This window comes from Sebastes umbrosus, chromosome 14 (genome assembly GCF_015220745.1).
Source record: "Sebastes umbrosus isolate fSebUmb1 chromosome 14, fSebUmb1.pri, whole genome shotgun sequence".
Lineage (NCBI taxonomy): Eukaryota > Metazoa > Chordata > Actinopteri > Perciformes > Sebastidae > Sebastes > Sebastes umbrosus.
In genome coordinates, this window is record NC_051282.1 from 22,819,934 (window position 1) to 22,836,102 (window position 16,169).

Below are 16,169 nucleotides of genomic sequence, written 5' to 3' on the forward strand. Positions count from 1 at the left end.
CAGTAATGTAGTCTGGTGAAGTCTTACAATGTTCCTCAGTGAGGATGGAGGACGCCATGTGACAGGACTGACAGCCATCAAAACAAACTGCACCCTGTGCCCCCTAAAAACACGCAGAACATCTACTGTATTCTAGACATATCTGATGGACAACAGGCCACAATACGGCCCTTTGCTGCCCATTTGGCGCCCACCCATGCAGCTGGTCTCACCTTTGACCCGCCTTGTCCTAAGCGATAGTAATGTAGCGGCAGCGGCGGTTGCGACCGGAGATGGCACGATAAGTGACCTTGTGGGACGTCCGTTTGAAAGGAGAGCCCTGTCATGTAGCACCAGTGTGCCTGTGGGTAACGGCTGTAGTCACATGTGCTGGTGATGATGTTTCCAGGCCTTCCATGGTGGTCTACGATGCACACAAATATGTTTTCTGCAGCAAACAGGAAGCTGCCTCACTGGGATTCTCATCCTGTTTGCGTATTTTTTTAAAGTCAGGAAAATGTATTTTAATTCCTATCTTGCTGTCTCAATCTTTCTTCGGCATGCGGTAAAAAAAATATGATTGGGGTATTTTAAAATCCCTAAATCCCCAGTTCATATCCAGCTGTCACCCAGTGTCAATTACATGATACAATCACAGAGACAGAAAGAGCGCGAGAGGAAGAAATAGAGATGAAAACAGACAGTGAGAGCTGCAGCATATGTGCTGTGCTGGTATTCTATGCTGAGGGGTCGATTCGAGTCCTGGGATTTCTTCTGCTCGTGCTCAGGTTTCGCTGAATGACCTCTATGAGCACCCACACTCCACTGCAGGACACACACACACACACACACACACACACACACACACACACACACACAGGCTTAGTCTTCACCAGCTTCAGACACACAAACACTTTTTATGAGCATCCAAAATCAATACAGCCGATAGCAGGCTTACTCGGCACACGCATGCTCTTCCCTCCGCCAAGTTAAACTTTTTTTCATTAATCTACGGACACCGCACATGTGTGAATCTCTTTGATGTGAAATTGAAAACACCCCCATGCGTGTTTTTTTATCGAAGGTCTCTGGCCGCTTGGCCTCGGCACAGCTTTTCCAAAAAGGTGGAGTTCGGTCTCCAGTTGAGGAGATTTGCGTTGGAGTGTTGAGCGTCTGTTCGAGTGTTTGTCCTCGAGAACAAGAGAGGGAAAGATTAAAAAAACAGATAAAGTCTTCTCTCTTTATTATCCTGCTCATCACGCTCACCCCTCCCTCCCCTTCGTTCGCTCTCTCTATCTCTTCCCACAGCGGCCCTCGAGTGGCCGGGCTAGCGGAGTGGTGGAAGGTGGCCAGTGTGCATTCAGCGCCTTCACCGCTGCAGTATAATTACTCCTGCTAATCAGAGCACTTTACAGCAGCTCCTCTGTTCATCTGCACCCCCTCCTCACTCTCTCCCAACACTCTGCCTCTCTGTCTGCCCTCCCCTCCGCTCTCCCTATTAACCCTCCCTAATAGAAGACAGAGCGCTCACTTGAATAATTTGTGTGTGTGATGGATGTGTGCGCGTCCGGCGACAAACACAAGAGGAAGATTGAGATAGAGGCTGCGCTGACAGAGAGGGAGTGTTTGGCGGCTGATAAAGAGGTCATTGTGCATGTGCTGCGCCTGATAGTTGCTCATCTCCACCCTGAACTGGCAGAAGCCAAGACACCAACCTCTGCACAGGACCCTGGGGTTAACTCCACCATAAAGACCTCAATGGCTCATAAAAATTAAATCTTTTTTTTCTCTCCCTCTCGTCCACACCCCGGCTAATAAACACATCTCCCTGCACACACACACAGCCCCACGCTCATAAAATCCCGGGCTAGTTTTATTTTGTTTCATGAGTGTTTTAAACCCACCGAAGCCAAAATGAAATTGTTTAAAGCTCCAACGCCGCCTTTAAGCTCCAATTCTGTTTCCAGCTGAGGTATGCACCCTCTGGAGCTCCAGGTTTATCCTTTGGTCTACAGTCAGTTGTGTTTTCTACATCAGCCCAGAGAAGTAGAGGGAAAGAGGGGGAGTTACTTTTAAGATGTAGTATACTGTAGCTCTGCGTTGAGTCAGTGTTCTCCCAGGAGAGCTGTCATCTTGGCTCAGAATGAGAAAGACAATTTACGGCAGTGAGACTGATTCATATATACTGTACATTTGTATGGAGAGAACAATCACTGCACCTAAGAAAGGCACTCACAGTAGTGCAGGATGAATGATAACTTTGACAAACTGGATATAACTCCAGGCCGTCTGCACACTTTCACACCTTCCCATTCACAATTTATTCCATTTGCCAGCTCGTGTTGCATAGCTAATACCATTAGCCGGCCCTGCATTAGCTGGATGATGTATGGCGGAGCTGAGGAAACCTGACTACATCCCAGGAAAGGTCAAGAAATGCGTGTAATACAGACACCCGTGTTCCACTCCTCCGAGCGCTCCCTCCTTTTAGACGGATCCGAATCAATAGCGCCGCTTTAAATAGGCCTCTGCATTATTTCTGTGTTTCTAAGTATGGCACGCACATGTGCTGTGTTTTTCGGTCCGTGAAAGATACTTTCTACCATTTCTGTAAACCAATCCCCCCTAAGGGAGGCAGGAATGCCCCGTCATCACCGACCTCGCAGACGGAGAGACCAACGTGGACTCCTAACGCCCAGCACAAGTTTTTCAAATATGTCCACATAAGTTGCCCATCAAAGTCCCATCGGACTATTAAAGCGAGTAACCGTGCGTAAATAATGCAACAAATCAATGTGGAGAAACTTGACTATGTGCCATGTCGGTGAAAAGAGAATATATGTGTAGACAGCCTTCGTCCGTGATGGTCCACTGAATTTCTTCTTCCTGGCATCTGACCACATCACTGGTCACACCAATCACTTCATCAAATTTTTTACTGCATTTAGCATAAAGAATATGCTCAAATCATAACATGGCAAACTGCAGCCCAACAGGCAACAACAGCTGTCAGTGTGTCAGTCTTCTGACTTGACTATGACTTGCCCCAAACTGCATGTGATTATCATAAAGTGGGCATGTCTGTAAAGGGGAGACTCGTAGGTACCCATAGAACCCATTTTCATTCACATATCTTGAGATCAGAGGTCAAGGGGATCCCTTTGAAAATGGCCTGCCAGTTTTTCCTTGTAAAAATGTAACACAAGTTTGGATCGTTATTTAGCCTCCTTCATGACAAGCTAGTATGACATGGTTGGTACCAATGGATTCCTTAGGTTTTGTAGTTTAATATGATAGTATCTTCCCTCTGGCTTTAAAACTGAGACCTAAAAATCGCAAGTTGTGTGATGCGTTAAAGAAATTTGTGGCGTTAAAATGAATTTGCGTAAACGCGTTATTATCCTGTTAACTTTGACAGCCCTAGTAACGATAATAACTTTAGGAAGTGGTTTAGGGTTTAATCAGCCAGGTTTTGAGATATCTGTCTGTGAGGTTTATGCTGTCCCGCTAAGCAATGAAAATAGCATTCAAATTCAAATTCAACGGCAACATGTCTTGGCTAAAAAACATCCCCCATCACTCTGTCAACAGATTTCATTCAGACTATTCCTTCGGTTCAAAGTGGTTCCAATGAAAACCTCTTGACAGTGAGGTCTGTGGATTATCCAGCGTAACCAGGACATTGTTTCTGGAAAGACACAAGGCTGTTGAATTATTAAAATGTATTTTTTACAATCCTGGAAGCAGCGTAAAATAAATTTCATTCACCCCCAGTGAATTGGGGTAGAGGCAGAAATGTAAGAGGTGTGCAGTGCTAGTATAGATGCCAGTAAAATCATACTTAAGATTCTAAAAGTTCAGTTCTATGATTTAAAAATATGAAAGTAATGAATGAGTAAATGTCATGCATCAGTAAAGAATAGTGAAACCTAGTTAAAATACATGGCAATCATATTGCATATTGGGTTTATCCATCACATTTTAGAGTTAAACCTCTAGAAAACAGAACAATGTAAAGTAGGACGACCCCTGAAGTATTTTGGATAGAGCGCCCCGGTCTTTGGCCTTGAAGGAAGCCTCGGGGGTCTCCACGGGGTTAATCCTGTGAGCGCCAGTACGGAGCTAATGAGGAGCAGCCCGAGGTTCTGCTGGGAATTACAGGCTCAGATCTGAACCAGGCTGCACATTCTCCATCCCCAACCAGGCTGCTGAGCTCAGAGGAGGTTTGGTTTTGGCTGGACAGGCCCTCTCCCCGGCCTGCTGTAGCGTACCCCGAGGGAGGGTATAATCTGCAGACTACTCTTTGAGCCTTTCCACCGTCTGACAGAATCACTGCAGCGTTAGTTACGGCGCTTTTCAAAACACAAGTCTAATATGACAGGACGTGTAGGAGAGATTTGATGGATAAACTGTGTTTCCAGGACCAGTCATGCCTATCAGAGTGGGCACGGCGCTGCTGCAACATAGGAAATTACACTGAATCATTAATGGAGCTCACAAAGAAAGAGGAAATAGGACAATTTATGAAAATGACTCTTCTTTCCAGGCTGTGCTATGATAGAAACCAGACCCGTCCAGTAGCAGAGAGCCTTCCTGCCTCTCTGGCCTCAGCAGAGGCTACACTCATAGTGATGACCTCCCTAAAGCTCTTGACTTTGTTCTACACGGATCCACATGGTCTTGATGTCATGCAATGTGCAGAGATCACTTAGATCGGGACGTGATGAGGAGAGACCTGGCGTTCATGCAGGGCCCAGGCCTGGTGTGTGGTGGGCTGCTGGGTGACAGATATCTGCCCCCCTCGTCGAGGAACATTCCTCTTCTTTCTGCACACAGCAACTCAGCCAGAACCCATCTGTCTATCAGGAACAGCTGCCACATGTGTGCAGTGGATCAGACATCTGGTTGGGGACTTGGTGACTACACCCCAACAAACAAGCTCTCAGAGAAGATATCAAAGTGTCTCGTCTTGATAGGAGTTTTTTAGCCATGGCTCTGTGGACGGCAGTGCTGGTCTGGTGGTCCATCATTTTGTTCCAGATGGAAATATCTCAACAACTACAGGGTGGATTGAAATTTAGTACATTCATGGTGTCCAGAGGATGAATCCTTATAATATCCCGACTTTTCCTTTTGCATCACTAGCACGTCAAAGTTTTCACTTATCCAGTAAAATATTTCATCAGATGGATTGGCACTAAATCTTGTACCGACATTCATGATCCCCAGAGGATGAATCCTAAGAACTTTACTGATCCTGACTTGTCCTGTATGAGATTGACATTGAACATGAATTACCATAAAATTTGGTACAGATGTTCATGTTCCTAAGGATGAAATGTACTGTACTAATATAGTGATCCAACCTGATATGACGCCAAAGCATGTAATAGACCCGCCTGTCCACCAGAGAACAGCGTGTTAGGGTCACGTTTTGTCTCGCCGAGGCGTGAATATAACATGTGTGCATGAAGGTGCAGTACCAGCAGGGGGCAACAAAACCATTCACTTAGGTTTCAGAAAAACGTCACGGTTGGCCTTAAAATAAGTACGTAAACTAAGTACAATATGTACGGAAAAAACATAAGTGCGGAAAACAAGTCACAAACGTCACTAAAAAACACGTCACTAACACAGTTAACGTAGCTAACGTAGCTGACACAGCTGACGTAGCTACCTCACCAGTCTCCTGGTTGAAGGTACTGTGTTTGATGGACCCATCCACCTCTCCTCCCACCCGCCATAAGCAGTCTCTCTCACTATTTATTGTAGGTTGCTAGTGTTGGTGAAAAATCTGACCCAGGAGAGAAAGGTTGCTGGAGATGCAAAAGACCCTTTATTTGCATAAAAGATCTGAGCTTTTCGTCTCTGCAGTCAACAACAAAACTGATTCGTATTTTCGAGTACATCAGTATAGCAAAACAACATAACACACACCCTCCCTTAATCAAGGTAATCCCCTTCTGACAGGTCTTTCCCGTAAGTCCCAGATCTGGCCTGTTCTGGTCTAATACAAATAGGAAAGCAGATATCTCAGGATCAAAGTCTAATGTCTGTTCCTGTGCTTTCTAGAGACCAGGTCACTAATGCACTGTCAGAATGGTTTGACATTAACCCTTCTATGCCAGCATATTGAGCTGTAGTTATATATGTATCTTTACAATGATTAACATACATGTAGGCCTGGAGCATTTTTCCACCACACTAGCTCTGAGCGCAGCATATTCATTCACTTTACATTGCAGTCAGTACAGACTACGTTGCGTACAAAAGACACACCTAAAGCACGAACAGCGTTCTTATTACACGTTTTACCTTACGCATTATCGTATCATTCACACGCCTTTCCATGCGACCGGACAGGTCGATCCCATATTACTTTAGTGATCCCTTAAATTTTCATCTAGCACCATCATCATGTCAACATTTCTGTTTGGTGCTAAGTGGCAAATGTTGACATGCTAACCTACAATGGTGAACATGGTAAACATTACAGCTGCTAAACAGCCTGTGGTGGAAAGTAACTAAGTACATATACTCAAGTACTGTACTAAAGCACAATTTTGAGGTACTTGAGTATTTCCATTTTCTGCTACTTTATACTTCCACCCCACTACGGTTCAGATGCAAATATTGTACTTTCTACTCCACTAAGTTTATTTGATAACTTCAGTTACGTCGCAGATTCAGATTATTAATACAAAATATAATCGACAAACAAATGAAGAGGTATAGATTAAGATGTATGTATATGGATGTATAGATTAAGATATATATGGATGTATAGATTAAGATATGATAAGACTTAATTGATCCCAGGGGGGAAATTCACGCTACCCAGCAGTAAATTAAGTAATTAGTCAACTAGCTTGACCGTAAACATTAAAGTGATGCACTCATTAATGCATCAATACTTATCATCTAATAATGTAAAGTACATCCTGCATAATGGGTACTCTGCTGAATGCAGGGATTTTACTTGTAACAGAGTGTTTCTCCATTGTGGTATTGCTACTTTTACTAAAATACGTGCTTCTTCCACCACTGTAAACAGCTGCATGTTAGCATTGTCACTGTGTGAGCATGTTAGCATGCTGATGTCAGCATTTAGCTCAAAACACTACTGTACTTCAGCACAGCCTCACAGAGCTGCTGGCACGGCTGTAGACTTAATTTAGTTTCTTTCTCAGTTGTATTATCTTTTCTCACCGATGCTCCCTTTTCTCCAACACAGATCCTCTCCTCCCAACATATTTTGCTCCCACCTCCGACATGGACCTGTCTCCTCCCTCCTTCACCAATTACTTCCTCCCTGATGGCTCCGAGAGCCCGTTGCCAGGAGAGACGACCACATCTAGCGCCGGCTCTCCGCGCTTCCTCGGCCACGGGCTCAACGAAAACCTCATCCCCATCTACTGCTCCATCCTGGCCGCCGTGGTGGTTGGCCTCGTGGCTTACATCATTTTTAAGAGGTCAGTTGGTAGAAAATAACGAGATGAAAAGATGCCTTGTGGTTAAAGACATTAGCGCCTCATCCACAATATAATGTAGGACAAAGAGAGTGATGGAGATAGTGGTCTGGTCGGGGGTGTTGGATAGAGTGGCAGATGTTGCCCCGGGCTAATGAATGTCAGAGAGGTGCCTGTTGAAATATTCAGGCCTCTGATGGTCAAAGAGCTTTTGACCCACTTCTAGAGAATCACTCACATGTACCACAATGAGTCTTTCTAAACAAAACAATAAGGTCACAATGCTTAATGCATCACAGAGGTCACAAACACAAACACACATGCAAGCACTCACACAGACAGATACAAGCTCGGGCTGAAACGCGTCTGAAACAAGTAAACAAGCTCGTTAGTGGCATTGATTGTTTGAAAAGTGCCGACCAGGGTGAAACTCAAGTGCCAGATTTAACAGCAGAGTCACGCACACATCTGGCTCATAATCCTCATGTACTTGTCGTCATGCAGAAAAACAGACTATGTGAATCTCTCCAGCACCCAATATTTCATAAGTAAACACTTAAGCCTGGAGCACACAGCCCGCTTCATGCTCGCGTGACGGCTTTTTATTTCGGCGTCCATGTTAACAGGTTAGAGTGGACACACTGCCCGCATGAGACGCGCGTCAGACGCGCGTCCGATGTGCGTCTATTTTATAGAATAGAAGGCTCGCCTATTTTACACGCGAGCCGCTTACCTCTCGGCTGCGTCTCCCAGCAGCAACAGACAGTGAAGGTGATCTATTGACAGTATATGAACATCATACCAGCAAGATTACTACAGTTTCCATGTCTAGACATCTGTAGAATATGTCACAGACAGTGAAAGTGATCTAGTGCCTGTATATTAACTTCATACCAGCAAGACTTTACTTCAGTTTCGATGTTTATCTGTAGAATATGTTACGGAGATGAAAAAAAAAAGTAAAGTTAAGTAAACTTGTTTTTAAATCAACACTTCCTGCTTTCATTTCAAAATAAAAGCCCTCAGGCGTTTTTTCTATAGACAGAATCCCTTCATTTGTTAACACGAGGCTTTTATTCTGAAATATGAGCAGTCAGTGCTGTGGAAAACGCAATCACTTTGGGGGCTGCAAAAATGTATAAAGTTTGGGGTTTAAATCAACACTTCCTGCTTTCATTTCGAAATAAAAGCCCTAAGGCGGGTTTTCTTTGCACAGAATTCCTTCATTTGTTAACACGAGGCTTTTATTCTGAAATATGTGCCGGACAGTGATGTGGAACAAGCAGAGAGTTGGAAAGCATCATAAATGAATACAGTACGGAGTTTTAATTATGGATTATTACTATTATTTACTAATTACCACACGTTTCTGAACCTTTCTCTGTTTAAAATAAATATGAATTATATTTATCATGAAGTTAAATGGCCATTAAAAGGCAAACTCTATGTAGAAAGAAAGGGCTGACAGCAGCATCAGAAACACAGCTGACAGGTAGCTGAGACGCTCCCGAGACGCGGGTAACTCGCGTCTAGTGTGAACACCCTAGGTGGGCATGACGCGGCCACGATGTGACGCTGCCGTCAGGCGAGCCTGAAGCGGGCTGTATGCACCGGGCGTTAGAGGTGTTAACTGTAACACTCAATACCTCATGCATATTTCAAACATTGATTCACGAGTCATTCATCTTCTAAAGAGAAGCATCAGTAGAGAATTGTTAAGCTTTTTCATGACGTATTATGAACATCTTATTACAGTTTTCTATTTGTAGGCAAATATGCTTGCTTTATGCAAATGTATGTAGGCTATATACTTATTACTGGAAATCAATTAACAACACAAAACAATGACAAATATTGTACAGCAAGTTTGGAGCGTTATTGAGTAAAATTGCAAGTTGCGTTAAAGAAATGTTAAAGAAAAATGCTGTTTTCACTTATCAGTTATTGTTTTATAGCTCATAACTGCTGTGAAATCCAAATATAGAACTACAGACAGGATCACATGACTGTAACATATCGATCGGATCGTTCTCCTCCTCTGACTTGCCACTTCTCCACAGGTGGAATAGCTGCAAGCAGAATAAGCAGGCAGCTAATAACCGCGCGGCTACAAATAACCAGATGGTGACGCCGGAGGGAGAGAAGCTGCACAGCGACAGCGGCATCTCGGTGGACAGTCAGAGTCTGCAGGAGCAGCAGCAGCAGCAGCAGCAGCAGCAGGCCCAGGCTGAAGTCCAGGCTCAGCCTTCACACTCACGCACACAGGAACAGATAGGTACGCCTAAAACTACCTCTTTATTTTTCTGATTAACACAAGTATGTGAATATTTTCATGACGCAACCTGGGAATTAATTATGCCTGGGCAACAATCCAATATTATTGTAGCGTGTCATGTTTGTGCAATTGTTGCGAAACAAAGGATTTTTATTTTAGATGTTTGAGGACGTTTGTGTGATGTAATGCTTAATGCAATACAATGCAATCAAATCATGTATATTTCACAAATTTGCCTCAAGGGGCTTTACAATCTACGAAGCACACAACACCCTCTGTCCTCAGATCCTCGTTTCGAAGGAGGAAAAACTCCCCAAAAAAACTTTAATCATTGTATTTCACTTAAATTTTAGTATTTTATATGAAATTCTTGCATACATTTGCTATGATGTGATATGCAATCAGTATCCTCTTTATTAGGTACACCTGTACAGTCTAATGCAATCCAGTAAAACTGTTCTGCCAGTCTACTTTTACGATGCCTACAATGTTAATTTTTTTGACAATACCATTAAATGATAAGTTTTAGCCGGTGGGAAGAAGAGCCTTAAACTTGCATTCTTTCTAACAGCCAGCAGGGGGTGACTCCTCTGGTTGCAAAAAGAAGTCTGATTGTATAGAAGTCTATCAGAAAATGAGCCTACTTCATACTTGATTTATTACCTCAGTAAACATTGTAAACATGAGTTTATGGTCTCAATCGATAGTTTCAAGTCTTCTTCAATACAGCATGATGTTCATTTAGTAAATATGGTTCCATTTAGAGTCAAATAGACCATAAAGCAGGGTATGCTTTAGGGCGTGGCTACCATTGCAACATTATGGTGGCCTAAAAATGTCTTATTCAGCATTCGGTTGTACTTAGCTCCACCCCCTCGTTTCACTTCTGGTTGTAAAAAACCAAGATGCTGACGGCCAAAATGCCGAACTCAAGGCTTCAAAACGGCAGTCCACAAACCAATGGGCGACATCACAGTGACTACGTCCACTTCTTATATATAGTTCTAATGGACTCTTGAATTCACACATTTCCGATAAAGTCACCAAAAACTGAACATCATGAGCTTCGTAAAGATAGATGTTATGGCAGGCTGTTGTACTGGATTGCATTAGATTGTACCGGTGTACCTAATGAAGAGTCCATTGAGTGTTTATTGATATTAGAAAAATATCCTAATCCATATTGTGATATGGATTTCAAGACTATTTTTTGTGTGTTTTCCTACGAATGTCCAGCAACATGTGTCTTCAGAGGAAACAACTTGGTTAGGTTTAGGCAACAAAACTATGTAGTTAGGTTTAGGAAAAGATCATAGTTTTTGTTTAAATAACTCAGGAAGTGGCTTAACTTAAGTATGGAAGTTACATAACAAATAAATCAACTTTATGGTATCAAACGAGGTACGAACATTGGTTTCCTGTGCGAAAATCTGGTGTTTTTTGACCCACCCATCCACCCAGAACTCCTCCCTACGTGGCGTTTGTCGCTCATTATACTTCCCGGTTCGCGATTACGTGGATTACATACTAATTGATCTTGTAGGATATATACAAATTACAGTGCATTACTTTCGTAGGTGTAGCTACGAACGGTGTCTGAGACCAGCCTGGTTAAATATAGAATTTCTGAACAGACCAGGTGTTATTATTTTGGTTAAAGCGATTCCTGGCAAAAACCCACAACTTTATATTCACCACAGAAACTCTAACTTAACACAAGACACTCATCCAAGTCTGACTACATTCCAGCTTCACACCTTGATATACTAGCTGTCGTTATTGATTACATCAAGATACACAGCAGAGATTTTTGCGGGTAGTGTTTTTCTAGCAGTGTGCAAGTCTTTTCTTCAGAGCAACACGTTTCTGGGGATAGAAATCAAAAACGATATATCACCTCGGAGCAGGACTAACACCTAGCCGCCAAGAGCAGCCAAATCTCACATGTATGATGTATTAAGACTGCAGGAATGTAGAGAATATGATTGAGGCACCTGTAGTAACATGAATGTGAGGCGAGTACTGAACATTGTTTTGGCTGTATGCCTCCTAATCACAAATGTTGAGACAGACCATCAATATGAGGCTGAAGAATTCAGTGCTGACAGGCGTTGAAACAGTTTCTATCTTAGTGTATATCATTAAAAATGAGGAATTGTAATGTATAAGGCGGTAAGTAACTGCATATGTTTGATCTATATTTGCCGTTACTACTCTTACTACTCCTTTACACCTATATTTGTCTCTCTTTGACTCATGAAGTATTTTGGGTGTATGTCTGCGAGACAGACTTTGCTGCGTAGTCTTGCAAGCCAGACAAAACCTAAAAGGTTTTGTGAAATTAACTCAGTAGATCATGTCTGGCTTGGAGGGATAAAAACAACATTGTGCACTTTACTGATCTATTATAAAGCAATTTACCTTGAGCTTAATTTACTTCCTTCAATGCAGTGCATTGGGAGAGAGAAACAGTTTTAGTTGTATTGCTTTTTACGGTCAATATGTATTTTGCACAGTTTCCCAATCTCTCATAATTAATCACATATTTGTATTTGAAGGATAACACAGGCTTTTTAAAAATATTTTTCTTATTGTTAAAAAATCCCACGAAAAGAGCAAAACCAACTACTAGGTAAATCTTCTAAAATGTACAAAGATTTACACCCTTCCTAGTAGGTGTAAATCTTCCAAAATGGGTCACAAATATAACCTTTCATTTCAAAAAAAGGCTAGGTATTTTCTTAAAACAGCTGACACTGCAATATTTTATCAAACGTTACTTAATCAGAGGAAATAGTGCATTTGTTAGTGATATATAAAGTATATGGGATTGACTCAAAAACAACATTTTAATAGTTAACAGTGGAGGTCTATAGTAAAGAGGAATAAGTTATATCAGATTTCAGCTACAAAGACAATACTTGTTATTCTGATTAGAGCTGCAACAATTAATCGATTAGTTGTCAACTGTTAAATTAATCTCACACTATTTTGATAATCGATTAATCGTTTCAGTAATTTTTTAAGAAATAAAAAGTAAAAATTCTCCGATTCCAGCCTCTTAAATGTGAATATTTTCCCGTTTCTTTACTCTCTGACTGTTAACTGAATACCTTTGAGTTGAAAACAAGACATTTGAGGACGTCATCTTGTGTTTTGGGAAACACTGATAGAAATTTTTACCATTTTCTGACATTTTATAGACACAAACAACCAATCGATTAATCGAGAAAATAATCGACAAATTAATAGACAATGGAAATAATTGTTAGTTGCAGCCCTAATTCTGATCAATTTATTGTTTTGGTCTTTTCATGGAATTTGTTGACAATAGAAAACAAAGAATATCATGAGCATCGCCCTTTAAACTGTAACAACTTCAACAACAAGGGAAACATTGGTGATTTATGCATCAGTATTTGTATTTCAGATCTATCAGCATCCCTTACACTGGGTACTAACACAAAAAAAAGAGGCTATAGGTGCATTATGGGGAATCTGCAAAGAGGATAACCTTTAAACAGCTCGGAGAATAAAAGCAAGTGCTACGGGAACGAGATGTGACCTCAGAGCAGTCTACCTCCCTTCAAATAGCACTTACATTAAAGAGATGAAACCCTCTCTCCGCTCTCATTCGATCTATACGCATAAACCTGAGAGGCTTTTTACCTGAAGAAGAAGTCTCAAGTTTGGTCATGATCTTGTTATTCACTCAGTCATTCATGCTTCTCTCTCAGACTTCCCCTCTAAGGATCTCATATGTTTCCTTCCTAGTCTTATTGTGAATTATACTAAAGCCTAAAAAAATAGTTATACAGGGATAATAACGCGCTCTCGAGCCAAAACAGCTGATAAATCCACATCACTGCGTCTCTTCTGGGATACCCATTACATTCTAATGAGGCTTGGGAAAAGCTCATTTTGTTTTGTGTTTTGTTTGAGTCCCTCTTTCCATTCTTCCACTCAACAAATGCAAAGCCTGCTGCACGTCCAAGAAAAGGAAGGAATTTCTTTTGGAGGAACGGCTCGGGATTGGATCATTGAGAAGATGACCGCCCCGTTAACCCCGTCGCCTCTCTAACTGATTGGCTCATTAGCAGGTGTTACGGGACGGGATCCAGGCCTGCTCTCGATGCCTTTCAAAATCTGATCCGGCGCCAGCGTTTAGCACGTGCTAATTGGCATTAGCACCGTCTGCGGAAGCCATTAAAAAGGCAGCAAATGCTCTCATGCTGGGGGCCGTCGGTCCTTTTCCACAACCAACTGGTTCTGTTAAAACCAGTGAGAGGGTGAGAATATGCACAATAAATCCACGATAATCGCAGGGGGGTTTCCTGCTTCCAGTGAACCATATTTTTACTGGCAGCTAAAATAATGGGAACACCTCCAGTCAAAACAAGTCAAATAAGCCTTTAAAAAAAGAAATGGAGCAATGAAAATGTCTCGTGTTTTGAGTGACAACATTCAGAGAGGGTTTTCCCGGTATGAGTCACCGGTGAGGGGGTGAGAGCTCCTGCATGAAGGGTGCTCGGCCTCATTTCGGTCTGCTCATCTCCATTAAAAAGAGCCGTCTATCTGCGCAGCACCCCTCCCTCCCTCCCTGACTGCTTCCCCCTCTGAATCGTGCATATTGAATGTGTTTAAAATTTAAACAAGACTCTAAGCCCTCACTCACATCGGCCGTCCGTGCATCCCTGTCCTGCATTTGACCTCATAGTCTATATAAAAAGCCAATTGAAGGAGAGCAATTTTGATTTTGACAAAGAATGGGAACACAGTTGGGTGTTAGCTTCAAAACTGACTGAATATCATGCAGCTGCAGGTGTATAATCCTGACTATAAGTAACACAGATTGTTATTCACCAGAATAAAAGAGTAAAATCAGTACTTTTGTTTTCATGTGAAAGCCGCAAGGAAATAACGATGCAATGAAGCCTCACTGAAAACCCTGAGGGAGGAGGGTCTTTATTACAGCACTACAATCAACAGTTATCGAGGGGCTGCAGTTTAGTTTGTGATTCTGGACGAGAGCCTGAGGGACCTGCAGGAGCTCAACAGCACATTCTGTGTGTAACATTATCCAGCAGCAAGTTACAGTAATAATGTAGCTGAGTCAGGTTGCGAATTACTAATGCAATTTCAGTAATACAGGATAGATGACTCATAATTTCTCCCATATTTTGATAAAACTTAGTCATAGGCAATATCAGTTTCCCTTGTTTATTTGGAGGTGACGGAAATTGCCTCTAATGACACCTCTCCTTTTTGACCTGGGTGGAAGTGGCCTGCCGTGCCCACACCCATAGGCCTCAAGGGTCCCAAAGCCAGAGCTTAGTGACTCAGGAACTACACTAAGAACTAAAAATCCCTTTTTGCACATTTCTGTTTGCATTTCCACCGCATCTGAAGAACCGCGAAGATTAAAACGTATTGCAATAACAGATTGAAAAATGATGCCAGTGAAATTGAGACACATTTTTTTGTGAGTCAAAAAGTCACAAGGCTCCACCAAAAGTAGAGATGTACCAAACACGTTCATTTCTTCTGATGCTTTAGAATCGGCAGAGTCTGATCAAATATTTATTCTTATTCTATTTTAGATAATTTCCCCCTCTACATAATACAGTTACATAGTGCAGACTTACACCGCTTGTAGCTATACCTACGAAAAGTAATGCACTGTAATTTGTATATATCCCACAAAATCAATTTGTAGGTAATCCACGTAACTACGAAACAGCTCGTATAAAGAGCAATAAATGCCACATAGGGAAGGGGTTGAGGTGGAAAGGTGGGTCAAAAACACCAGAATTTCGCCCAGGAAGCCGGTGTTCGTACCCCGTGTGAAACCAGAAGTCAACGTTGACTCGTCACATAGCTTCCATACTTAAGTTACGTCACTTCCGGTGTTATTTTAACCCAAACCACGATCTTCTCCAAAAACCTAACAAAGTAGTTTTGTTGCCTAAACCTAAATAAGCTGTTTCCTGTGAAGACGGAAGTCACATGTTGCTGGACATTCGTAGGAAAACGCACAAAAAATTAGGAATTACTTTTAGTAAGCTATCATACGTTAATTAGCAATTTATTATATTTGGCAGCAGAAGAAGAAAAAATTAAATATAACATAATTATAAGAAAATACATGGAGGCATTTGGGGATTAGATCAAAGATGATTGTTAATATTTGCTTGTTCACAGATTTAACAAATTTAACTCAAACCAGTGAGCACAGAGACAAAAAACAAATGCATAAATCTCTGGATTTAAATAAACAAAACTAACTTTGGCAGAACGTACTGTGTTCATGTGGCATCCCACCATTCATTGTCATTGTAGAAGCTAATTGAAAAAATAAGTTTTCAGAGCCTTTAAAGGCAGGGTCGGTAATCTTGAGAAACTAGATTTAAAAATGACCCAACCAAAAAACCCAGCTCAGTGTTGCC

General features: G+C 41.9%; 1 protein-coding gene across 1 annotated transcript in view; it reads left to right on the forward strand.

Annotated features, from left to right (window-relative positions):
* Positions 1 to 16,169, forward strand: part of ngfra (nerve growth factor receptor a (TNFR superfamily, member 16)) — a 33,962-nt gene that overhangs the window by 14,681 nt on the left and 3,112 nt on the right. Inside the window, exons 4-5 of the mRNA XM_037792807.1 lie at positions 7,214 to 7,451; positions 9,509 to 9,723. Coding sequence (XP_037648735.1) covers positions 7,214 to 7,451; positions 9,509 to 9,723 — 453 coding nt within the window. The remainder of the gene's footprint in view (positions 1 to 7,213; positions 7,452 to 9,508; positions 9,724 to 16,169) is intronic.